This window comes from Numida meleagris, chromosome 5 (genome assembly GCF_002078875.1).
Source record: "Numida meleagris isolate 19003 breed g44 Domestic line chromosome 5, NumMel1.0, whole genome shotgun sequence".
NCBI classification, from domain to species: Eukaryota; Metazoa; Chordata; class Aves; order Galliformes; family Numididae; genus Numida; species Numida meleagris.
In genome coordinates, this window is record NC_034413.1 from 63,309,631 (window position 1) to 63,336,463 (window position 26,833).

The 26,833-nt window shown below is 40.9% G+C and overlaps 1 protein-coding gene and 1 long non-coding RNA gene across 2 annotated transcripts; both read right to left on the reverse strand.

Annotated features, from left to right (window-relative positions):
- Window positions 1,889–9,151, reverse strand: LOC110399704. The gene is made up of 3 exons (XR_002439367.1): window positions 8,778–9,151; window positions 7,644–8,285; window positions 1,889–4,362 (listed from the first exon to the last, which is right to left on the reverse strand). It is a non-coding gene; the product is annotated as an uncharacterized LOC110399704 (long non-coding RNA).
- On the reverse strand, window positions 13,265–26,018 carry DDX18 (DEAD-box helicase 18). The gene is made up of 14 exons (XM_021399675.1): window positions 25,812–26,018; window positions 25,548–25,718; window positions 25,031–25,162; window positions 24,429–24,564; window positions 23,863–23,963; window positions 23,554–23,753; window positions 23,353–23,467; window positions 21,911–22,050; window positions 20,930–21,091; window positions 20,406–20,558; window positions 19,602–19,715; window positions 18,742–18,798; window positions 17,419–17,596; window positions 13,265–16,863 (listed from the first exon to the last, which is right to left on the reverse strand). Exons 1-14 carry the CDS (start codon window positions 25,927–25,929, stop codon window positions 16,721–16,723), a joined length of 1,920 nt encoding a protein of 639 aa, XP_021255350.1. The 5' UTR covers window positions 25,930–26,018; the 3' UTR covers window positions 13,265–16,720.

The window sequence follows — 26,833 nt, forward strand, 5'->3', positions numbered from 1 at the left end:
TTGCGTGCTACTTGTAGACATTCTCTAGTTAGCTTTGGTAGTAGTAGACAAATAGGTCTACAAACTCTATGAAAACTGTAATTATCTTTCTAATTTGCACATTGGAGGTAGTATTTCTTGTGATACTCGGGGAAAAAAATCAGTTAACAGCATAAGAAAGGGCACTTCTGCTAATAGCAAACTTTGTGTCTCCGTGATGACTGTCAGGCTACTGTCTGACTGCTCCTGGTCAGTTTTACAGTGGAGGAACGAGTACACATCATGCTTGGAATACTCATGGGGAGATGATTTTTGGGAATGGTATCCATGGTGCTTTAACACTATAAATATGACAATCCTGCTAAGCAGAACCAAGCAAATTAGTTTTGGCTTCCACTGAAATGCTTACAGCTGTTTTTGAAAGTGGAGGGCAGCATCGTAATCTAAGTGGGGTTTTCAGAGTAAGTGGCTACTGTTTTCATTTAAGCAATGAGCTTCCATGTATGCCATAACTTCATATGTTTTTTTTTTATAGAATTGTGGTGTTACTTCTTGATCTGTGGAATTTAAAGTACTTTTATTGGTCACAGTTTAGTGAAGCTGTGTGGCTGAGTCAATGAATTCTGAAATGCATGTATGGAAAGGACTGCTGAGTATGCTGGTTACTTCCTTTTACTTAGCTGCATGTAACTGGGGAAGTTTCTGCACTAACTGAAAAGCATGTGTACTCTGAAATGTTCATGATGCTTTGATGTACATCAGAGCTAAGGTGCTCTTAGAGCTAACCGGTACTCAAGCATTTGATGCCCTCATCTCTCATTAATTTCAGAAGAAAGCATGAGGAGATGATTATCATGTGTTCTCTGTCCCCTGTACAATGTACAAACAACAGCAACAACAGTGAGCGAAGGAGAGAGATGAGGACATCACTTTACATTATAACAGGGACTGGACAGTTTTGCAGACAAGCCAAGACACTATTGATTTGATAATCTTTGAAGGCAAGTTAAAATGTGATCAGTTTCTTTTTTTATTATTTCTAAGGTTTCTTCCTCTTTTAAGCCTACTTCCTGAAAAATCAGCTTGTTGAAGTGTGATCTTACGTCCCACTTTGTTTAGCTGTTGGTATTCATGCACAGCAGACAGCTGGGGAATTGTGATTTGCTCTTTAGAGCCAGCTTTGCCTAAATTAGGCATGTAAGTAGGACACACATAAGGCGATACACAAATGTTACTTGTTTGGGTGGTGGATGACGTATGCCTAGGGTAGTCTTTTATTTAAAGTTTCTGCACACTGACCTGTTTATCCGCACCGTGTGTGCACTGCCAGGGCTGCAGTGTAGGCAGTCTCTGCCAGCAGCCACCAGGCTGGGTGGTGGGCTGGTCTCCCTGGTTTTCCAGGCAGGAACTGCATCCCTTCCAGCTCTTTGGGCAGGTTTGGTGGCTCCTAGGCATCCAGCAGCACGTTGCCATAGGCTGCCAGTGCCTGGTTTCTTCATGACTGCGACTAGCTTGCACGTCACTGCTGCTGGGGGAATTTGTCAGCCTGTGTTTTCAGGGCCAAGTTCTTAATTTCTGCCTGCATCGCTCTTCCTGCAGGAAGGGCTTGGGAATTCTCAGGTGAAACAGCATTTTAGAAATAGAGATTGAGGCTTTCATTGTAGGAGCTGGAATATGGGACATAGAAAGCTGTTAACATTTTATGTTCCTTTTTTCAAAGCCTTTGGATTTCTGCACAGTCTGTGGATTCCAAGAGCACAAAGCCCCTGAGGCCTTAATTCATATAGCACTGCAGGGTTCTTGGAGCCTTGCTGCAAGAGGCAGCAGTGCTTTTCTGCTGAGCAATCGTCCCCACCAAGTTCTGGGTGGAGCAGTCAGCATCAAGAAATAAAATGAGGAGGCCACTGTGTTTAGGCAGAAATAAGTGGTTTATTCTAAACTGGCAACTCATATTTGGGGAAATAAATGACTATGTCTAAGCACTGCTAAATGATTTTTCTTTAGAATAACTTCTTAAAAATGATTTATTATTTCTTATTCAAGATACTTTATCACTCATCTTAATACACAGAGTTGTACATTCTGTATGTTCTTTGTTCTGTCTTGAAGCCAAGGACAACAGCTCAGCAGTAACGTAAGATTTGAACTGGCACAAAGAGGAATGTCTGCATGCTTTATTTTACTCTTTCATTTTCTTTCAAGTAAAATGAAGTCGCAGGTTTTGATAATGGGAGTAGTTAATCCTGGAAATAAAGTACTAAGGGAGGTAGAAAATTATCCACTGTTCCAACCTTTTAAATCAAGGTTGATGACTTTCTGAGAGATATGCTCCTCCTACACCAAATATTGGGCTTGATAGCTAAATCAGTGGGTGGAACCTGTGCTTGCTGTGCAGGAGGTCAGAGAATGGCAGTGCCTGGTCTGGCTTTCAGCAGGAAGCAGCATACAGCAGGTTAGGCTGTGAGCCTGGATGCTTTATTTCTTTCCCCTAGGTTGAGATCAAATTCTATATAATTAAAAGTTGGGGTTTCAAATCCTGAATATGCGCTACTGCTCTTCTAAATACAAACATGCACAGAGCCAGTAAGGGAAGATGACAGTGGGAAGAGCTTTCTAAAACTGCACTGTAGTGAAATGAAAGCTCCCCTTGTTTCTCATCTCCTCTGGCTACGAAGTCAGGTTTCTTTCAGTGGAAGCATAGCACTAACAAATCACTAACAAACTGCTGTCACAGTTGCTTGGGGGGACAGAGCACAAAACTAGTTATACTGAAAACTCAGTGGAACTATAGAACCTAAAATTCACATCTTAAGGAAGCTAAATTCCTTTTTTCCACAGGGTGGGGATCTCCACAGGCTAGCTGAAGACAGCTCTGATGCATTATAGCACTTGCAACAGTCTCAGTCCAAGTAGAACTGCATACTAGCCTTCCGGCTTTATGGTACTTTCTAAAGTTCCAGATATCAAGCCATTTTATATATATATATATTTTTGGATTCACTCAGCTATTGCTGCCCTCAGATCTATCTCACAGGAAGAAGTTGACTCAAAATGACAAACAGTGGAATTTATACAGTTGAAGTGATGAATACATTTATGATGCAAGGAGCCTAGAAGGGGCAATGCAGTCTTTCACCTGCAGCTAACAGAACAGCTGTGTTGCTGCTAGTAAATAACAGCATGTTTTGTGCTCGTGACAGCACGTGCATGCTTAGGCTTAAGGCAACATAAAATAATAACATATACAATCACTGCTGGAGGTAGCAGGCATCTGTCTTGAACTCTCGTGCCTGTTTCAGAGAGAGCATGAGCTCTGCAGGGTGAGAGAACACAACACAGGTGAAAAATTCCTGGCTACATCCTCCTCCTTTGCAAGCGGGTGCAAGTATAACCTTTGTGGCTCAGAACAGCTTTTACGCTTGGCTTTAAAGTTTCATTTAACCTGGGGGACGTAACTGACCTTCACCAACCCTTCCTCCTGAGCTGCTGTGTGCAAGAGAACACAGCCCCTCAGCCACACCTAGGTGTGATTTGGGGCTGTTTAGTCATCCCTCTTAATTTCAGAGAAATTCAGCAATGGACTGAACGCAGCACGTTCATTCTGTCTATTCTCTCCTTTCCAAAAAAGTCGCCGGAATGAAGCCAACATCCTGCCCGCATCGCAAACATTTCAGTGTTGGTCAGTCAGCAGTTCCCATCGGTGCTGTTACTGATGATGAGCAAGCTGCAGGATGGCACCTGTGGTTGGCTGGATGAGATGACTGGTTAGATTTGACAGTCATGGCATTAGATGGATACAATGCTTTGCTTGCAGACACATCAGTTCAAAGAAGGGAGATACTCACTGCATCTTTCTTTGCCAAACTCTGGAGTAGCATATGTGTATTACCAAGTATAGGTTTATATGCAAACATCTTCAATCTTCTTTGTTGCTAAATCCCCTTAAATAGCTCTTGTGCTTGGAATCTGCATGTATCACTGGCACATTTCCCTTCAGAAATCTCTGTATTGTGCAATAAAGGAATTATTTTCCTCTCTGTCCCCTTTTACCTCCGCTTCAGGAAAAGATTCTTGAAGGCATGGTTGTAGTATTTGTTAAATACCGTATAAATGACAGGATTAAAGGAAGAGTTGGAGTAGCCAAGCCAAAGAAAGATGCTTTTCCAAATGGGTGTGATTTTGCAGGAACAGAGGGGAACTTATTAATTCTGTGATGAAGAAATGGATCCCACACAGTACAAAAACTCCAATTAAAATGCCAACCATCAAAGCAGCTTTTTCTCCCTCTTTCTCTTCCTTCTATGTTTCTGCATCTGGCTGGAAAGCAGTAGCTGCACGAGGAGCTGTAAACACCATCTGTGGTTCATGCGAAGCCTCCTTCACCTCAAAACAAAAGAAAACGTGGATTCTTAGCAAGGCAGTTTGAGGGAAGTATTATTTTTAAATGACAGCTCAACATCTGTGTACCTACCACAAAAGGCCCCAACTCCGTTCTTTCCATTTTAAAGGAAAGAAAGTGTCCCAGGCTTCTCATTATAGTGGAAAAGCTGCTGACTGTGACTGACAAACTATGGTGAATAAGGAGTCATGTGATGCCAGGTGTGTTGCATTTCACTCCCACTGGCTCAGTGCTCCCACAAAAACACCATTTCAATCAGCCTCCTGCTCATACTCTGGCTTCCACAGAAGGTATATGAGAGGGGAAAACATCAGCTACTCCTACTGCTGACAGTACTCCTTGCCTGTTAAATTAGCTACGTATTTTACATCCATGGCTCTTTATGCAAGCTTCAGAATACATGGAAGGTTTCTGTTTAATATGAGCAGAGCAACTCAGCAAGGGAAGCATTGGCAAGGGCTAGGCCATCACTCTTCAAGACTGATAGCCCTGTCTTCACCCTCAGACACGGGACATGGCTGCAGAATGCATGAGCAGCAGATTATGGGAGCAGGCAAATAATGGAGGAAAATGAAAATCACATCTCTCCTGACAATTAAAGTGGGACACCCCTCATGCAGCAACGATCACATCATTTGTCTGTGGAGGACTAGCTCCGCGCATCTTTCATCACTCTCTGCAACAAGGGACGAATGTACGACATGAGGGCAAGTTTGTGACAAGCAACCCTGAAAGATTATGTGTTAGCCCTGAGGAATAGCTCCATCAGCGTGCCTCTTGGGAAGAGCCATGCACGGGACTTTGTCACTAGCACAGGGCAGTTTGGTACTACATTTAACCTTCAGCCCTTAACTCCCTCAGAGAAGGAAAATCTTTCTCACTCCCATACTGTCCTAACAAGTTCCATGGGCTGGAGAGGCTGCACAGGGCAAGGCACAGCATGGCACTGCATCCCCAGCAGCTCTGGGACCTTGCCCAGTTGCCAAAGGAGTAGGAAGGACTCCCACAAAACTAATAGGCTTTGTCCAGGCCCTAATTACACAGTGTACAAACTATGTTGAGAAAGACAACAACACATCAACAGAGCTTGATTGCTAATTCCATACACTGAAATGTAATCCTGACTCTGTAATTGCTACATGTAAGCAATCCTGACATTTAGATTCTGCCAGCCTTGTTCTTGCTGGCCAAGAAATGACTTGATTCATCAAAAGGGCATTATCCAGCAGTTTCTGCTGTCTCTCAAGCAGTCTCAGTTACTTCAATTGAACTACTTACAGAGGGAATTATTACCTACTGTCAAGAAGGTATGACAGAGTGCAGCTGTTGGTAGCAGCTTTTCTTACATGAGGTTCATTCACATCATAATGACTGTATAGTTCACTTCTCAAGGAGTTTTATAACAAGTAAATAATTATAAAGCATCACACTGAGGCTCACAACTCTGCAGTTTTTTTGTTGTTTGTTTCAAGGGATAGTAAAAAAAAATATTTTCAAAGGAGAAAGAGACTATATTATACCACATCACTTTATGTACTAGATTAAAACTAAGAACTATTTCATGTCTATGTCATAATTGTTTTTCCCTAAGTCAAATCTTAACCAAAAAAGACTCAAGAGTTGTTTGTAGGAGTATAGAAAGATGTTCTGTGTATGCCAACTCTCAGCTCAGAGAGCTGCCCTTTCTCCACGTGTCCATGCACCCATGCGGTGGCAGCCTGGCTCTGTCAGCTGAAAAGCTGTGTTTGGAAACATCCTGCTATCATCAGAACCATTCCACTTGGTTTCTCCAGGCATTTCTACTGGCAAATGAGAGCTATGACCTTAAAAAAAAAATAAAAATTACTTGCTAGAATTAAGCAGCCACACTGCTGGCATGCCTCAGGCCATCAATGGCAGCCCTGGCACACAGCTCCAGCCCAGCAGTACCTGACAGCCACCTCCTGCGTGTGGCACGGATCGCTGCTGTTGCTGACACCTTCAGGCTGAGAAGTGCTGCCAGCCCTTGGCACTGGCTGCTGGGAGCCCCCCAGTGCTCCTCAGAACAGCCACTGCTGGGCACCCGAAGGCGAGAACTGATAGAGTGACAAAGAATAGTCTTGCAGGCTCAGGGGATGGTGGGGTGAAAGAAGGCAGAAACAGGAGAGAGAGCAGAGGAAGAAGCAGCAGAAAATTAAAGTGAGCTGTTGCACAAAACAAGGGAAGTGGAGTGGAATTTGTTCCATCAGAGAGAGGGACAGTGCTGAAGCTGACAGCCAAACTCCTCCCAGATGAGGAGAGGCAAATCCCAGTCACCTCACTAGGATTGCACTTACCCTGGCAATGTTATCTTTGTGTATCTGTGCTTAAAAAAAAAAAAAAAAAGAATTTGTTTTGCCAAAGGAACAGTAGTGATGTATCTGAAGATTCTTCTCCATCATTCCTTGGGGAACTGCTACCGTTCCAGGGTGCACAATGGATCCTGCTATCCCCCCCGTCTGGGATAAAGTCTCTCAGTCTCTTAGAAAGGAAACTGAGAAGAAATGCATCCTTTTATCAGCTCCCTTTATCCACAGGGATCATATATGGACACATGCAGGCTGATGGGACAATGGGGCAGGTTGCTAGCATATACTAGCTGCAGATTCAATAAGCACTGTTACAGAAGAACTTAGTGTCAACCGCTGCAGATATAAGGTGAAAAATTCCCAGCTTGAGCATCTGCTGATATTGCAGTAATAGCCATACTGGCAAACCCCTCAAAAATGGGCCTTCAGCTCCCATAGACAGGGGCTCTTCTGTCAAGTACAGCTCAAAGCAGTACGAGGGGCTTCACCCAGCCCTTCCTCGGGGACACTGCTTTTGTATGCCTGAAACAAACAGGAGCTCCCACACCCCCAGGCTTTGCAGGAATATCAGCCACGTTTAAGGATAAGATGAAGGAGGATGTGGTTTTTAAGACAGCTGCTAGTTTTGAAATAATTTGTTGCTTCGGGACTATGCAGTGAGCAGGATGTTCCCACTGCTCAAGGTAAACGAGCCCAAGCGTACCATCTGCTCACTAAAATCACCGATAGATCCTACAGAGATCCTGCATAGGGTCAGAAACATTTGCACACATTTATTCCATACATGACCCAGCAGCCGGTTTATGTCTTTGTTTACCCCAACCCTGTAAAATTATAAGGAGGAAAGAAAAAAAAAAACATCAGCAAATTCAAACTACAGGATAATTTTTAAATGGGTCCCAAGACTTGCAGTGCACGTCCCCACCCCTCCGCCTCACCTGGGCAGCGGCACCACCGCGTTCCTCCCGTGCTCCTCGGTGCAGAACTCGGCCGCCTTGTAGACCTTCCAGGAGACGACGGTGGAGGAAGGCTGCTGGCCGAGCGGGCAGCGCTCCTGCTTGGGGCTGCAGCTCTCCCCGCATCCAAAGAGCGTGGCCCGGTGAGGGCCATCATGACGCTGCAGCCGCGCGGCTCGTGGCAGGCACGGGGAGGCGGGACCGCCGCTCCCGCCTCAGGGCTGCCCCGCGGCGCGGCCCCAGCATGGCGGCCGCTGAGAAGAGTGGGCTGCGCGCTGCTCCGGAACGCCCTCGGTCCCTCACGGCCCGGCCGCGCCCGCAGGGTTGAGGGCGGCTTTGGTACCGCAAGTCCGTGGGAGGCACCGAAGTCCTTTATAACCCCAAACAAGCGCTTCCGTCCCGTTTCCACAGTTTGAAAGCACTTTGCGGTGGAAGTTACTCACAAACCACAGGCTCCTTTCCAGTCACAGAGCTACTCGCTGCTGCCGAGGGCTCCCCAGTGCTGTTCGCAGTCAAAAAAGGATGAGGGAAGGCCAGTGATTCACATTTCCTTGGAAATAGGAGGCTCTCCTACTTACATTATCTCTCACTCTGCTCCCCAGATGAGCAATAAACGAGCAGCACCTGAAACAATCAGACAGTGGTGAACAACATCAGCACGTGGCTGCTTCACAGCAGCCTTCCCATGCTCTTTGTGTCATTCCTTTCTAATTTGTGTCTGGTTTTGTTAATTATAATTGTAATTAATGCTGCTTTTTAAATGCCAGCTAAAGAATCATCAAGCAACACTTTGTTTCTTTGTTTCCTATTCCCGCACAAAGTGAAGTTACCTTTGTCACTTTTTAGGATGTTATTCCCCCTGTGCCTTGTGGACTATGCGTGGTTCACCATTAAAGCAGCCCAGATGATTTCAAAGTTCTTCCCAGAAGCTGTGTCCCACCCCTCCACTCCTGTTTATTGCGTGTGGAGCATGTGCCATACATGGATGGTCACTTTCCACTCCACACATCAACTGTATTGAAGTCTCCCACTTTTTATTCTGCCTTGGCTGAGATAACCTAGTTCTGTAACAGAGGTTTGAATAAAGTCTCAAAAGATTTTTTCCTCAATAGTTACCCCCACTGCTGTCTTATCCTGTGAATACAAAGGGTTAGGGCTTCTCTAAGACTGTTATGGCTGTAGCAATGCATTACAGTGTCTCGGGAACAGGGTATGCTGTGAGAAAGATAAGAATGAATTTTAGAAGCGTGCAGACTTGCAGACATTCACGTATTCCAAATAACAGAAAAGAAAACAATGTTACATTGAAGAGTGAAATGCTACAATGGAACGAAAAGAACCACAAGAATAGCAGGATGGCAAAGCCTTTGGCTACAGCAAATGACAACAAGCCCAAAGCAACAGCCATGAACAGAAAAATGAAAGAAAAGAGCTACTTCCCTTCAAAAGACATCAGGTAGATAGAGATCTCCAGCAAGAAATGCCCTTACCTCCACTGCCAACCCTTAAATGAGGTCTGGGAAGGGATGGATCCTGGCTCCACCCCTTCCAATCACTCAGGTGCATTGCTTGCACTGAGCTCCCCAGGGTTGGCCCTGCCTTCCCATCAGGTGCTCATCACTGGCGCAGGCCCTGACTTAGCATTTCTGCTACAAAGAGTAAGAATAAAAAGCACACCACAAAAGACAGAAAATCAAAAATACTTTTTTTCTTCTACTGAAACTACAGGACCACCCAGTTTAGTTTTCTGTACAGATACAGTATTGCAATAGCTGTCATGTCTAAGTGCAATGAAAGCAACAAACATCCATGTTTCATTCACTAATTCTTTTCAATGACTTCTGAACCAAGAGTGGTACCATGTATCCTCAGAAGATAACTTGTGTCACCATTTGTTTCATTGTTCTTAAAGTGAGCAAATATGTAGCTGAGGATTTGGAGCTAAGTGATAGAATTGTCAGTAAATGCAAAATATCATCATTCTTCCTGGTTTTTTTTTTTTTTTTTTTTTTTTTTTTTTGTGGGCTGGGAAGCCTGGGGAATACGAAATGCAAATGATAAGAAATAGTAACCTGCTTATGGTCTGAGTGTAGAAATACGTTACATTTTCTTTGTATCTTTTCTCACTTTTCCCTGGTGCCCTGAGAATTGCTGAGAGAGAAAAAGACTTGTGGCAGAGATGAGCAACTTAACAAGTTACAGAACATGTCTCCCAGTCCTTATCGCTTTACCAAACACCACCTTCAAAACTCACGCTTTTGGCTGCTGACATTGAAATTAATCTTCTCTGATACAATCTTATCATAATTAAGTTTTTCTTTTCTGTTAACTTGAGTGTTCTGAACAGAGCTTAATCCTCCCTGCACCCTCAAATTTCCTGTCCACGCTCCCTTTTGTAATGCAGACCAACTTCATTATTGCTCTCTGTTTTCTAGCATTTTCAAGACCATGCTGCATAGGAACAGCTTTGGAGGATGATGATTCATCCAGATAACAGAATTTCAACTCAATACATGAGCTGGTGAGACAGCGTTCATATTCCTATTTGCTGTGTATTTATAGCAAATCTGTAAGATTTAAATATAATTTACATTAATTTCAGGTTTGCTTGTATATGTTAGAGATAGAAGCAGGTTATTTTTATGTGGTTTTAAAGGGACTACAATGAACTTTACTATTTTGACTTTTTTTTTTTTAATATAGAAATAAGAGTCCTGTGAGAGCTTCTAGCAGATGCAGTTTTATTCCATCCTGTGTTCTTTCTTGATCCTTAAACAGAAAACCAGCCTTCTTTATAAAGCGTTCCTCAGAAAACACATCTATATAAATTCTGCAATTAATTTGGTAGGTATCTAAAAAACATGGGGAAAACAATCCTAGCAGTCCTCTGATAGCTGGTTCCAAACTTGTGTGATTGAAAATGTGATAAAGAAAATCTAGATGTCATATAAATACTAGCCAGTATTGATTTCTTAGTAATAACGACCAAATCTGAGACAGTAATTTCCACTTAAAATAATGATGAGGATGCAAGCTGCTAAGTATGGGGTTTTCTATGAGCCCTATTCTGCAAATATTCGTGTACCTGAGTGAATTAGGTTTGCCACAGGGTTATGCGCATACTGAGCACAGACAAAGCCAGCACAAGATTGTGAAGGGGATTATATAGTAGCAGATTTGCTAGCATTACACTTTTCTCCTGTTACAGCAGCCACGTACACACACCAGACCTACAGAAAACCTCAACTGGTAATCTATAGTTTAGTAACTGCAGTTTGCTCGGCTTTTACTTTTTCTTCTCCTGCCACTGACAATCCAGAGGAGGAGCAAGATCTTCTTACTATTATTTTGACTATGTAGAAGGCATGGAATTTCCACCAGTGTATTTTAACGTTAAATGCTAGTGTTTTTTTAGGAGTCCATAGCCATTGAGTTCTAATTTAATTGTTTGCTGAGGAACTCATTGTTCAAATGCCTTTGTGATTCTCATTCGAGCAAGCTTGAAACCTGTGCAGCAATTTTTTTTTTTTTTTGGCCCATTTGTCCTAAGTTTTAAATTATCCCTCATAACAAAGTAAAGCAGCCTCCACGTGGGCACTGTAAGAAATCCTGGGCTCTGTCCTCTTCAGCTTCTGTATGAATTGAAAGCAGAAAGGGCAGCTGCCTCTGGAACAACATGTGCAGCAGGTATTTGCCAGTGTGACCAGCTAAGATAGTCAGTCTGTTTGCTCTTTCCTCACAGAAAAGCTTTCATTAATTAGAAGTGAATATGTATCATGAACACTTATCCAGAGCTTAAAAGGAAGATTCAATAACTCACACAAATCATATGGTCTGTTAATCCCCATGAGTGAACTTATAGTTTCAGTTATGCATAGTAACATTAAACAATATTCCTGTGACGCAATGCTCATAGCTGACTGCAACCGACCACAGAGGAGCTCAGAAAACCACGCATGGTTAGATATCTTCAGATGTCCATCAAAATAAAGATGAGTGCTTGGAAAAAATTATGCAAGATTTTGCAAGGCTTATGTTTTTCTGCTTTTTAATTCTGACCAAGAAGAAAAAAAACCCAGATAATTATATCTTTCAGCATTGTAGTTTAAAAAAGAAATTGGGAAGATGGGCTATTATTGTATGCTTAGATATTTTTGAAGGGTGAATGCAGCTCTTAAGCTGTATGATATTAACAAAGTGAGTGTGTATCTAGACAGGAACTTGACTTTCCTCTTGACTTCCATTCTCTTATTGGCACCCTTCCACTTAACTCTTTTCACAACTCTGTATCAAAAGCTTATTGTGGTAGCTAAGGGAAAAAAAGTAATCTCTTCCCCACATGGCTATGCAATAAAGAGATTTGACACAAGCAACATTACAGTATTTATGACTTTGATGCAAGCCAGCAAATTTTTCAGAAACAAAGAGCATTCCTGTTTGTAGCAGAGATAGAGTGGCTGGAAGATTGTGTAGAGGAAACGGACCTGGGGATATTGGTCTATGCTCGGCCGAACATGAGCCAGCAGTGTGCTCAGGTGGCCAAGAAGGCCAATGGCATCCTGGCTTGTACCAGAAATAGCGTTGCTAGCAGGAGCTGGGAAGTAATTGTCCCTCTGTACTCAGCACTGGTGAGGCTGCACCTTGAGTACTTTGTTCCTCTAGCAGTTCTTGCAGTGCCCCTCGCTGCAAGAAAGACATTGAGGCCCTGGAGCATGTCCAGAGCAAGCAAAGCTGGGGAGGGGTCTGGAGCACAGGCCTTATGAGGAGTGGCTGAGGGAGCAGGGATTGTTCAGTCTGGAGAAGAGGAGGCTCAGGGGAGACCTCATCGCTCTCTATAACTGCCTGAAGGGAGGTTGTAGTGAGCTGGGGGTCAGCCTCTTCTCTCCTGTAACTAGTGACAGGACTAGAGAGAATGGCCTCAAGTTGCACCAGGGGAGATTCAGGTTGGACATTAGGAAATGCTACTTTTCTGAAAGAATGGTCATGTCACTGTCCCTGGAATTGTTCAAGGAACGTTTAGATGTTGTGTTGAGGGATGTGGTTTAGTGAGAACTATTGGTGATAGGTGGATGGTTGGACTGGACAATCTTGTAGGTATTTTCCTACCTTGCTGATTCTATGATTCTATGATGCTAAGTCACAGCTTGAACCAGTGATGAGCACCTGGTGGGAAGGCAGGGCCAACTCAGGGGAGCTCAGGTGTATGCAATGCACCTGAGTGACTGGAAGGGGTGGAGCCAGGATCCACCCCTTCCCAGACCTCATGTAAGGGTTGGCAGTGGAGGTAAGGGTATTTTGCTGGAGATTCCTGCACACCTGAGGCTTTCTACAGGTAAGCAGATTTTTTTTTCCTTGTTTCTGAGTTTGTGGCTGCTGCTTTGAGCATATCCTTGCTACAGCCTAGGACTTTGCTAGTCTGCTATCGCTGCTGTGCTTTACATTGCATTATAGCATTACACAGTTCAACAGGGTTAATTGCAATTGTCGCAGCTCAATGTTTTTTATAAATCTGTAGCAAATAGAAGCATCAAAAACAGTTGTATGAATTCTCCCATCAAGCCAAGAAACTATAACCCAGAGAAAGCAAGCTAGTAGAGCAGAAGTAAAGAGCAGAGATAGATTTTATTTTGCATCTTTAACCAACTGATTCCAGGCTTCTTTCAGCATTGTTATTTCAGTTTCAGAAAACACCACCTAATGACCAATAATAGGCTCTTTTCTAGTTATTAGGGTTTTAGATTTCTATAAAATCCCCTCCAGGTCAAATTAACTATCTCATAAACAAGACAACAGTGGAACAAATACAAGCTGTAGTTTGTCAGTACTCTGCCTTCTTTTACAGTGGCCAGAAGTTAAATGCCTCTGCTCAAATGTTATTGTTTAATTTCGCGTTGTCTATACTTTTCATTTCTCTTGTGAGAGCTTCCTTCCATCGCTAGCTTGAAAACAAATAATTAGGGTACCTAAAGCATGGGTTGCTCTGATACATGAAACAAAAAAGTTAATTACTGCCAATATATGAACATATTTCTTATTTACAGCAGATATAAGTAGATAATAACTAGTTCTCAAGTGTTCTTGTTCTACGCTATCAATAAATGTGTCCTCTATGTGTGATATTCACCCCAAAACATCTGATTGGCAACTCTTCCTAACTGGTCTTGTGCCTGTCTGTAACTCAGCAGCATTATGGAATAAGAAACCTGTAACATGACAAGATTTCTCATGATTATGAGCAGTAGCTTGGCAATGGGATTCTCCTTTATGGGCCACTTCTGAGAACTGTCAAAAAAATCTTTCAGCTCAAGCAGGACAGATTTGATCACCCTTTTAAAGTGGTTTAAAGAGTCCAATTTCTTTGTCAAGGTTCTCAGAGAGAGAAGGCAATTTCTCAAGGCATACGATATTAGTCCCCAACCTATCAGTCACTGTTATGAGCCAAGCCTTGAGAGTCTGATGGCTGAGGTCTATTAACTGCTCACAAGATTGATAACAGGCTAAGTTGCAAAGGAAACGTTAGATTTCCAATCAGTTTGACAATCTCTTAAACTTCTTGCAATACTGCAGCAGAACAGATGCTGCTTGATGCACACAGATATGTAGAAACTATTTTTCATTTATGATTCTATAAAGAAAGAGAAAGGTAATAGTATCTGCACAAGCCAGGAAGCTGAAGCAGTTCTCTTCCCTTACTTAACTCAGGATGTTTGCTTTGGCTTAATTGGGAAATTACAGTGAGAAACAACAGACAGTACAGTTGTTTCAGTATGTGCAGTGGTCATGCATCCAGAATGCATTAATTAAAAAAACTTAATTAGGGTAAGCTGGAGCAATGCCATCCAGTATTCTAATCTCCCAGTTGAGATTATCTGAAAGACTACTTTGTATAACAACATACAAGAAAATACACAGGAAAAATAGCTGGGAGAAGTTGGGCAGTCTCATGCCAAACCCATACTTTCAGTTTGAACGTCAGGCTTCAGAAAGTGACAGTGCCTCAGCTCACCCAGAAAAAAGGTAGGTGGAGCTAGAGGTTGTCTAGCTGTCTGGAAAGCAGCCTTCCACTCCCCAGATGACTAGGAATGACATTAAAAGACAATTCTCTGCAAAGTAGGTCTTTGCCTACTTTGAGAGTGGCAGGAATTCTGACATGCTTTAAGCCCGGTCAGTTCTGTCTGCCCATCATCTCAGCTTTGCTCTGTCACAAACTCCATTCTTTAATCACACTACTTGTGTGAGCCACAAGCACTTTGATCTTTACAGTGATTTACTGCAACTTTACTTACATCTCTTCCCAAAGTAATTGATGTTGCAGTTCATCTAATGAGTCCCTCAGAGTTAATGTCATTGTAATGTATGTTAATTCCCATACCGTAATTGCAAAGGTAGTCATAACCCTTCAACTGTATGATGCTGTACATCTCAGATAATTCTTAAAACGTGGCATTAAGAAATACACATGAAGAGCTATCTTGACCTCTATTACTTATAAATGTTATCAAAACTAGAATCAAAGATTAGATCTCCATGAGTTAGGTATCACGTGCCCAATTATAATTGCTTACCCTACAGTGCAGCTTCTTTTAATTCTGGAAGCATGAGACATGCAAACTGCAGTTACAAGAATTTCAGTATTTGAAGTTCTTAGTATCCAACTAATACTAATAGCCCTTGAAAATTTTTCAGTAGGGCTAAAAGCTTTTTCATGTAAAAGGGGAAAAAAAAAGCAACACTGAGGTCTGAGTGCTGTAAAGACCAGTGACATAATGGTCATGGCTCTTCCCCTCCTAAATGAGCTGGTTCCTCTATGGAGAAGAGAGGCTGCCACTTGTTTCTACAATACTTCAATGCGCACATCGAGATAAATCTAATATACTACTTCAAAAGATCTAAGGGTTCACTTCATAATGGAATAATTACAAATGTTGGTTTTTTTATGTCATAAGAGGTTCTGGCTTGTCTTCTAGATAATACAGAAAAAAGTAATACAGCACGTTTCACTGTAATCATGTAGGGCCCGGATTCCTAAATACCCACACTCTGTGACAGTGTAGTCCTTCCTTGCATTGATGGATGTACATTTTTGAAATACTACTCCCCACCACTACTGTAGCCTCATAAATTATCCACTTCTACAATGGTAGAGACTTGAAAATAATGTGAACAAATAACAGCAAAGCAAACAAGCAAAAAAAAGCCCAGCACCCCTCCCATCACTGAATCTGGGCTGAGTCCTTCAAATCATGCCATCTGCTTTTCTTAATTTTCTTTCCTCTATTCACAAGAGATACACTAGACATAAACCCAGATTTTAACAGACCACAGAGGAAAACCAAATAATTCACTGGAATGTTACTGTTTTATCATAATACTAAAGAATAATTCTAAGCATGTCTCAGATGTGGTATAAGAGGTTGCTAGGTTTTTTATCTTGGACACTATTTCCTATCCAGATACTGTGATTTAAAATAATTATGAGCTTAGTCATAATTAAATTCAAAAACATACAGTGATTCTTTGGGAACAGAACATACTCTTCACCATGTCTGATGGACAATGAATTCTGCACCACTAAAACCCCCTGCAATGATTCTTGTGAACAAAAATCCTTTTATTTTTTACACTGTAAAGATATTTTCAGGCACCTATGAACTGCATTTCTTAGTATACTGAAGTCTCTTGCTATGCAAGTCATCTCACATTGGGATCAGTCCCTGCATTCTGTCTACTCCAACAACTTCCAGGCGTCTATGTAAAAAGGGTATATGTAAAACAAATTTTTCTATAAAAAGCTGAAAATATTTTTTCTTTAATAAATCTGTAATATTGACTCAAAATAATTACATTCATCCATCTTCTTCTTTACAACAAGTTTGGCTATCTATCTGTATTCTCTTTTCCAAAGAGTTGTCCTGAAATGAAAGATTAAGAAGTTCTCAAACAAAAGCTTTTATTTCCCTACAGTGTCAACAGAGAAATTTAAAATGGAAGTAACTGCCAGGCAGTTTTGATCAAGGCAGTCAACTCCAATGAAAAAAGCTATTTTAGTGAATGCACGATTAACGAGAAAATTGTCGATTGTCTGATTTCTTGCTAATGTGCTTGAAGATTTTAGCTTTGTGGACGCTCTTTGGTTTCTGGTAACCAAATCCTCCACCTCCACCTCTTTTCTGTAGTCTTCTGCCTTGGTTGCTGTTCACATCTGGAATTTCATGGGTTAAGGAGCTTAAAAAAAGCCTTAATTGAAGTCTTGCTGATTGGGTATTGCAAGCATTATTAAGAAGAGAAAAAAGTATTACACAAAACACTCAATTGTGTTATGGATGGACCTGTCATTCTACTGAACGCTTTTATTCTTCCAGCTGTCCAACTGACTTAACTGAAGAACCACTGCTTCAACTCCTCCCCTCCACTGGCAGCTTTGACAAGAAGGGCCCTTGCCCCTCTATTTTAATACAGTACTCAACAATGTGTACACAATATTCCAGTACCTTCTAGGCTGCAGCAATTGAAGCCCATATCAACATTAAAGCAGATATTTGTAAACAATTATTAAAACTGGAAAAATTGCCATTTAACATTTTCTTTGATAAACCATTATTTGAGCATGATGCATGTATGTGATTAATAGTGATACTGGGAAAAAAAACAAACACCAAAAAACCCAGAATTTGAAATAGCATAGCTATGTCCATAAGTTGCATTTAACATTTTTAAAGCAGGAATTCAGCTTTGAAACATAGCAGTAAAAGGATACTGAGGTCAACATAGGGAGGGACTTTAAAGCCAAATGAGAGGCTGACTTTGTTAAGATCCAGGTTACCGACGTTATAGATCTGCTTCAGAGAATGGGAGTCATAAGCTCTAATGTAAGCTTTGTATGCTTCCTGGGCTGACTTGTGAAGGAAGTAGTTCTTCTCAATCAGTTTCTCCAGCTGATGAGAAAGGGGGGGAAAAAAAGACATTACATTATGGAATTATGGCTGTAACAGTATGTTACATGCAAGCCAGTTATTTACTGTGTGCATTGCAGTGACTTTCACAATTTACTTTAGTAAGACTGCAGTGTGACAGCAGAGCACACGCATCTAGAGTGCTTTTATAAGCAGGCACTAAAGCCTGAAGCTGAATTATAGTACAAAGCTTCAGTGATGCGAAAGTTTGCAAAAACATTAAATTAAGTTGTCGTAAAGAAGCTTATCAAAGAGAAGTATGTGACTACAGCCACGGTTATGTGCACTGAGAATTAACACACAATGACAAGACACTGTTAAGTCAGACATCTAAACTGTACCACTCCATTTAATTCTGTTTATAGTCCTTCCTATAATGCTGCAAATTCATTGTAAAATACACACTTATTTTTAAGACAAAAATGAAACTGCACTAGTGTGGACTGACGTGTTTTATCTGTTGAGGGCTAAGTTCCCAAAGTTTACATCTGAGTGTCTCATTTGACCTCGAGGATACAGTAGTTTGGCATACTAATATTATGTTAAGCATTAGTACTTCCTAACTATTCTTAACAACTAACAGAGGTTCTGCAAGGACTGCCCTCACTGCTTCTGGCATTTGCTATTTCAAATTTCAGTTATTACAAAGAAATTTTACACAGCTCTTAAGAAAATGATTCACAGACCAAAATAAAAATTCACATCTATAGAACTATCTATGCTATTCTTTTCTACTTTGGCCTCCATGGTTATTTTTGTAGGATAGAAGCACATATCAGGTTTGGCTGATGCCACACTTCATTAATATCAGCTGGAGAAAAATATACCTGGAACATATACTAGTATTTCTAGGTGTTGGTACTGATTTCTTTCTGTATACTGAAGGCTGAACAAATTACCTTAAAAGATTAGATACTCAGAATTCATCTAAGCGCACATAACCATTCAATACAAGCTACTAGAAACACTCTGTTTGCTATGCTAGACAACATTCTATTCAAAAGCTGAAAGCATAGTTACACCACTATGATTTTGCAATGTAATGTGAAAAACAATCCTTACAAGCAAATGCATATGGTGCAATACTGTCAAGTTAGTACTGGATATTAAATTTCATCATTTAATACCTGAGACTGGATATCTGAAATCTTCGACCAGGAAAATTCAAATTCACTGAGTGGTACCTTAGAAGAATGAATGAATATATAAAAAATCTAAATGATTTCTATCTTACAAACAGTAAGACCTAAGAGAAATAAGAACAGATCTGACAGATAATATATATATGTTTTTAAATAACACAGCTTTATCTGTCAATAGATCTTTACAAATCTTTACAAGTCCAAGGCCATGCTTCAAATTACAAGCAAACCTTACATATTTTTAGGTTTTTGGCATCTTTTACTTAAAACAATGGTGACAATATTACTAACCCTTATCAGGAATAAATTCACTGAAATTGCCTCTGCATCAATAAGCCAGTATTACTTCCTTTAAACTGGGGTAATAAAGACACTATAACCCTTTCACTGCTTTAATTACAAATTACAAAAATTCAGACTGTAAACAACCCCACAAGGAAAGCCCCTAAGAATCTAAGAGCAGCTCTCTCTTATCAAAATGGTTACATCTGAGAGAAGGCTACCTTTCTTTTGGAACTGAAAAGAATGCAACTGATTATTTCAATAGAAAAACAAGAACGGCGCCGGCCAAGCTCCCAGTATCTTTTCATGACGAGGTCATAAGAAATTTTTGTTTTAATAATGACATTGCACAGCTGCAAAGCAACTATTAACATGCTCAATAGTCACCTTTAAGTCTAAGGGTCATCAGAACAGAGTCAGATGTTCAGGTGAATATTTTCTAAGCAACCAAATGGTTTATGATTGGAAATTAAAATGTTTCATTAATCATTAAGGTTTTTGCCTTTAAAATTATGATTGTACAGTAAAAACAGAAAATAAATACATTCTACATGTAAGTTTACCCTGGCTTGTTTTAGGTAACGAAGAAAGCCCAGTTCTTCCGGACGCAAAATGAGCAGAGCATGTCCTCTACCATTTATGCCTCTGGCAGTTCTGCCAACACGATGAATATACTCCTTTTGCAAAGAATAACAAACAGTTAAATCCAGACAGTCCTTCATGTATGCCATAATACAAGCAGCTTTACGGCAAAAGCATTTAAAGTTAACATAGTGTCATGCATCAGTTATGTTTTAAGACTTTTTCTTAGCACTGACATATGGATGAGGCAAGCCAAGTGCTGATGAAGCAAAGCACATAACTAGTTGAGACAGAAATCCCTGACTAGAAGCATCTTACCTTTTAATGAAGAAAAAAGAACCTTAGCCTGATGTAACTGAAAATTTAACTTCACTTTTATATACTTGCGTGCTATGTTTGTCAAGATATCTAAGTTTTCAAGTCTTTCTTGTTTGTATTGGACATTTATTCATAAGAGAATTCTAATTTTTAAATAATTGAGCTTTTCATTGGAAAAGCTGTTACGAGACTCAAGCATGCATATATAATATGCTAATAAAACTCCTAAGAAGAGTTTTGTTGTTTAGCTGATTAGATTTTACATTACTTCAGTACCATAAAGAGTCATGTTTTATGTCTTGGCTAGCTGCAGCACTTCCTAGGATCTGGTGGAGAGCAGCAGACAAAATGAGCTGCTACAAGTGAACGTGGCTGAGTTCTGATCTCTGTCGAGCAGAAGATTCAGGTTTTCTCTGCAGCTACACTCACCACTAGGATTTAAAGGTATTTTCATTTCTGTAACTTACTTTTGGATCATCTGGAGGGTCATACTGGACAATCCAGTCCACCTCAGGAATATCCAGCCCCCTGGCAGCTACATCAGTGCACAACAGGATTCCAGATTCTGCATTACAGAACTGGAAAAATGTAGTAGTACGTTTTGTTTGTTTCTGCTTGCCCTAGAAGTAAAAAACAAAACAAGAAAATAACCAAAAGAACGCATATATTAAGGATGTAAACTAAAAAAACATGCCAGTTTCTAACCTTAGATGTAATTTCTCATTTCACAGATTATATCACTGCCAAAAAATATGAAATAATTTATGGCATCTTTCAATCTTATGGGATTTGCACAGACCAAGAAGGTCCATTTCACAGTGAAGCAGCAATGCTAACACAGCAAACAGGTACCCCTCAGAGCTTACACTGTGTATTTAAGGCATGAAAATCTCAGCTACATAAATGTTCCGAGAAACTGCATACATGCCTGATGTTCAGAAACAGGCATTACCAGATTAACCAAAAATACATCAACGTATAAAATACTTACATGAATGGCCAAAACAGGCAGATCAATGTAGTTGAGTAATTCATAGTGGTACTTCACTGACATGCACGAAGAAAAAAATACCATTAGTTTCTTCTTCCGGTTCTTCTTAAGGAATGTAAAGAGCAAAAGGAATCTTTTTTCGGATGGACACACTACGTAGCCCTGGAAGTTATTTAAATATTGTTATAAAATAAATACAACAGTATGGACCACACTTCCAGAGGGGACTATTGGCAAAAGTTAACTTTCCAGCTATCCAGAGTCAAGACATTTGATTTACTGTCTGTTTCTCACTTTGTTATATGAAATTCCCTAAGTATTGATGACAGCAAAAACTTACTCTATGAACTTGAAATAATTCTCTACTGGAGAGTTATTTAACTAATACTCAAAAAATAATCTGTGATCAATGAAAAGTAATTTAGAAAGTAAGAATCCATTTCAAGAACTTCTGAGTTTCTGATGTTCGGTAGGAAAATAACTGCATAAGCTTCTTAAAATTTTTGAAATCAAAGAATCTTATCAAATTCTTGCTGCTAGTTTACTCTTGAAAGGTAATACATACCTACTGGTATTTAAAACAACAATCATCGTGTCAACTGCATGAACCCAGGAATTAAGGTGCATTTCCATTTAGCCATTATCTTAAGTAGAAAAAATGAAATCTGAAGTGTTCTCTAGTCAGTAACACAATGGTTTTGAATGTAATACTGACAGGTATGTAATACAGATAGAAGCTGGAAAATGTAACTATATTATTACTTCATGAATTTTTTACATAACCCTTCCTGTAAACATTGACTAAAGGTATATAACCTCATAGCTAACAGAGTGAATAAAACCCTTTAGCCAGTTGTGAAATTTGCCCATTAGGATGTTAAATACTCTAAGGGATGGGTATTTATACAACCCATTTAAAAGAATGTAGGGCTTGTTGGTTTGCTCTCAGACCATACCCCTTTAGTGAGATTTGTGCTTTACCTGTTCAAGACCATCTACCGTCGCTGTCTCCTTGTTATCATCAACTCCTACGTACAGAGGTTCTTTCTTCAGAGAGATCTTTGCTAGATCTTCCACCTTTCTGGTTTGTGTAGCAGAAAAAAGCATCGTCTGTCTGCGCTCTGAAAATATTCGGTTTATAAGAATGCTTTAAACGAGAATTCAAATCGCAAATCCTTAAAATCTTTAGCTGCAAACTTCCCATAATGATTCTTCTCCTCTTTTCAATTAATTTTAATTAAAATACACCGCTACAGATAAACAAAGGCAGGTGTAGTTACATCGTGCACTGTATCGCATATGATATTTACTTAGGTTGCCACCATCTCCAAAATTTTAAAGCACTTTAGCTTTGCTAAGCTTTTCTTAGACAATCCATAACATACACATTTTTGCATGTTGGTGCATGGCTGTACATCTTCAGTGGGTCTTCAAGCAGGTGGACTCAAGCACCTGTCTGCCTATCATACCCCAGCATTAATATACAGCCTGATACCGTAACATTTTCTTATTACAAGGCTGCAGCGAAAATGCACTTAGCCTGTTCCATTTTGCAACCACAAGAACAGTACCAACTGGTCTGTGGAATAACCAATGTCACCATTTTAAGACAGATTTTTGCTAATTTTGAGTGTTTTAAAACAAAGTCCTTCTCAAGAGAATAAACTAAAATTCATGCAAGGTACATACAGAAATCTCCTGCCTATCACTTCACAAAGAACAAGTCATTTTTCCTACTCTTCCTTCACTTTAATTTTAGCTGTCGGTCATTTGCATTCTTTCCAGGGTGTTATTTATTAGATTTATGTAACTGCATTTTAAACATGCATATCTGAATTCCAGTATTTAAGATGTGGGACCTCAAAACATTTATCACTGCCTCTTCACACGCTATTTCCATGTTTTTTTTGGCATTTTGATAATTAAAGGAAGAGCCTTGATCACTCTGGGGAAGTGTTTTATACATTAATTACATGGAATAACTACATGAAAGTGAAGAAAAGAAATATGGCATTCCTTAAGGTATTGTTTCAGAGATACGAAAAAAAAAAATTCAACTGCAAGCCAATAGATCTTTTTCTCGTTATTTTCTTATTTTAGTCTGATTAGGAAACAATGAATCACAGAAAATAAACAGGCAAAGAAAGAGGAACAAGATACTGTAGGCATTAAGCTAAAATGTTTTTACGTGAACAGAATAAAGTGCATAAGGACACAGAAAACCGTGTCCTTCAGATAAATGATGCTAAATAAAACAGTATATGCTAGCTATCAGAAAAAAGGACCGAGTTAAGACAGTCAATTCAAGGTGCATTTACAGAACTATAAAAATTAATGACTTCTCTTACAATAATTGAGTCATAAAGAAGACATAATGTTAGTCAAGTAATTTCCAGGAAAGATAAGATTTTTTTTTTCCTTACTTGGTAGAAGTTTTATGATCTGTTTCATTTCTTCTTCAAATCCAACCTCCAAGATACGATCCGCCTCATCAATTACCAAACACTGCAAGTTCTTGTACATGAAACCTGGAGTGTTCTAGAAGATTAACAAATTGAGAGTCAGATGGGGACAAGGGTTTTATTACTTTTTATTAAGTAAGAGGCATCGTTATTTTTATCTACCTGCATATGATCCAGAAGCCTTCCTGGTGTTGCTACAATGATGTTGATTCCATTTCCAAGTTTCTGAGCTTCTGCTGATCTGTTACTGCCCCCCATTATCAGACCATACGTGTGAACGTGATGATTCATAAGCTCCTTAAGAACTCCATACGTTTGCATGGCAAGCTCTCGAGTAGGTGAAAGAATAATAACACCTGTCCCTAAAACACATTAATTGACCAAGAAGAAGTTACAGCTCATCCAGTCCCTTTCACAGCCACATCCCTAAATGTCTGCAAAATTCAACTGCAAAATGAAAGAAATCCTTACCATTTCTGGGCATGAATTTTAACTTGTAGATGAGCTCTACTGCAGGAATGAGAAATGCAAGAGTTTTGCCGCTGCCTGTTTTGGCAGCTGCTAAAATATCCCTGCAAAAAGCGAAGTTAGGAAAAGAAGTGTTAAGTTCATCCTACAGAGAGAACAAAAAGAATCCTCTTCTGAATGATGATGACAATGTGAAAACATAACATGGTTTTAAATATAGCTAAAATTAAGTGTTCCATGACAGATATGGTTCACAGTTTGATCTCTTATTTCTCTGTGTCTCCTACGTCTCTGTGAGACACATTGATACAAGAGACTGATGAAACAGACTTTGCTGCTTTCAAAGCCAAATGCAAAGGAATTTCCATGCACTTACCCTAAGTATTTGTTCACACATAATGTATATACTTCACTAATTTGTATTTACCACTACAAACAAAATATTTAAAATACATAACGTTTTGAAAACAGCATAGCTCCAAGAAGTCACACTTCTTGCATCTAACTTGTTAGCAACATTTACACAACATTTGAGGTCAGGATAGTGATTAAAAAGATACATCCCTTACCTGCCTTCCAGAAGAGGTTTAATGCTTTTATGCTGAATTTCTGTCATGTGTGTAAAGCCCATGTCACTAATGCCTTTCAATGTATTCTCACTGACAAGACCAGCAAGGGAAGTAAAAGAATTGTCTTCGAAGGCACCTGAAGAGAGGGAGTATAATGTTCACTTACTTCAACTCCGTCCATCCCAAAATTACCCAGTAAGAATTTCCCTTACAAACGACTCCTGATAATTCCTTCCTACTGTAAAATTTTAAGATGCTAAAAAGCCACTCTGTATTAAAGTGTTCCTAGGATTACCATAGAGACCTGTTAAAAATGAATGAGTAGACTGCTTCTCACGCCAATGTATTAGCCATACAACTCTGTTTCATTGACTCTTTTCCATACTTAAATGTTTTTCACTAGTAATTTTAAAATCAACAGCAGTGTAGATATAATGTAAATCTCAAAGAATGGCAACTGAATTATAACTCTACAGCTGCCAATATCATCTACATTCAAACACCAGATTCTTAATGCAAATTTGAGAACAGCAACTCGCTCTGGAAGAAAGCTTAAGAACTTGGATTTTTGTATATCTGTGAAAAAAGAGAACTCAACGTACCTGTTAGACCCAGAGGCAAACTGGGCACCTCATCCTCCTCTTCCACTTCTTTCTCTCCAGAATCCTGCCCTTCTTCATCTTCTGCCTCCACAGACACGTCTTCCTCAGCTTTTGCTTTTTTAGTTTCAGTACCTAGGACGTTATTTTACAGAACACAAGCCGTTCTCAGTGAGGGGTATGAGAAATACGTTTGTCATCCAAAGCTGCGCTGTGGACCAGCTTCCTTTACCCTATAAATGATTCCTACAAATGTCATGTGGTGGGAGGGGTCAGGAGAAGGGGAGACAAGGTTTCTGTGGAGCTTTCGGTTGCAGATACCACATTCATTCAAGTTCTTTGCAGACAACCCACTTAGCATACGTTACATGACATTTTCTGGGGAAATGACAATAATTTATCTTTGAGTGCCAGCTTCAAATACAGACAGATACACGCACACAAAACCTAGCAGTACTTAGAGGATGTGATTTTTCGGGGTAGATTCGCAGTGTCTTTCAAGGTAACATCCCACACGTACCTCCCTCGGGGCCAGCTGCAGCCTTCCTCTTCTTCTTCTTCCTCCTCTTTGCCCCAGCGGCCTCGGGGCCCGGCGCTTCCTCCCCGCCCGCCTCTGTCAGTGCCTCCACCTCGGGGGCCGCCGCCTCCTTCACCTCCTCGTTCTCCTCCGGGGGGCCCAACGAGGCCTGGCCTGGGCACGGCACGGAGAGGGAAGATGAAGAACAGCCGTCAGCCGCGGCGCTCAGAGGCTCCGAAGCCGCCCGCCCGCCCGGCCCCGCCGTACCTTCTTGCTCGGCCGCCCGCAGCTTCAGGTTGCGCTGCCGCAGCTTCAGGTTCCTTTTGTGGATCTTCTTGCGAAGCAGCCGCATGGGCAGGTTGCCCGCGGCCACCGACACCGACATCCCGGCTGCCCGCCTCCCTCAGCCACACGTGGAAACCGCGGCCCCGGCGCAGCACCACGCATCCGGGCCGCGCCGGAACCCCGTAGGCCGGAACCCCGTAGGCCGGAAGGCGCCCTCCAGTGGAGCGGCGGAGGCAGCGCAGGGTTCTCGCAGGCCGCCCCGCCCAGCCCGGCCGTGCTATCGGGGCTCCCTGTGCTACCTGGCGGCTCCAGGGCATGGCTACTTGGAGCTTTGTTCCCAGCTGCTCCTCAGCTCAGTGACAGGCAGGATAGCCTTTCCTCCTCGTGGCCTCTTTGCTGGCTCTTCATCCTCATCCAGAATGGTTCCTGCAGCCCCCTTTAGATCTCCTTTGACCAGCAGATGGCGCAAATAGCACAGGAATTTACAGCAATTTGATTGGATTTCTTGAACCAAGACAGCAGAGTTCTTAGAAATCAGAATTACTACGAATTGGGTAACACTCTGCCTGTAATTACTTGCTGCAAGGCAGATTAAGCTCAGAATTATGGCTCTACTAACTTCAAAGTGTTTATTGCATATAACCTTATTTTTTTAAAAAAAGATACTTATTCCAAAAATGAAACAAAATTCATTTATAGAACCATAGAATCATTAAGGTTGGAAAATACCTGTAAGATCACCAATCCCAACCCATTCTCACCATGCCCACTGACCATGTTCCTCGGTGCCATGTCTCCACGGTTCTTGGACACATCCAGAGACGGTGATTCCACTGCCTCCCAGGGCAGCCTGTGCCAGTGCCTCACCACTCGTCTGGAGAAGAACTTGTTCCTAATTTCCAACCAGAACCCCACCCTAGCGCAACTGGAAGCCATCACCTCTTGTCCTGCCACTGGTCTTGGTGGAGATGGAGAGCAAAGGGGGAATGGCAGCCCCTGAAGGA

What these genes read in the sequence shown, in the direction of transcription:
- DDX18 (XM_021399675.1), bottom strand. Translation starts at nt 25,929, where the DNA reads ATGTCGGTGTCGGTGGCCGCGGGCAACCTGCCCATGCGGCTGCTTCGC. An exon ending in ACCCTCCAGATGATCCAAAA is followed by an intron (nt 19,716 to 20,405) that starts GTAAGTTACAGA and finishes TCTTTGCAAAAG; the next exon opens with GAGTATATTCATCGTGTTGG. An exon ending in GTTACCTAAAACAAGCCAGG is followed by an intron (nt 18,799 to 19,601) that starts GTAAACTTACAT and finishes CATTCTTCTAAG; the next exon opens with GTACCACTCAGTGAATTTGA.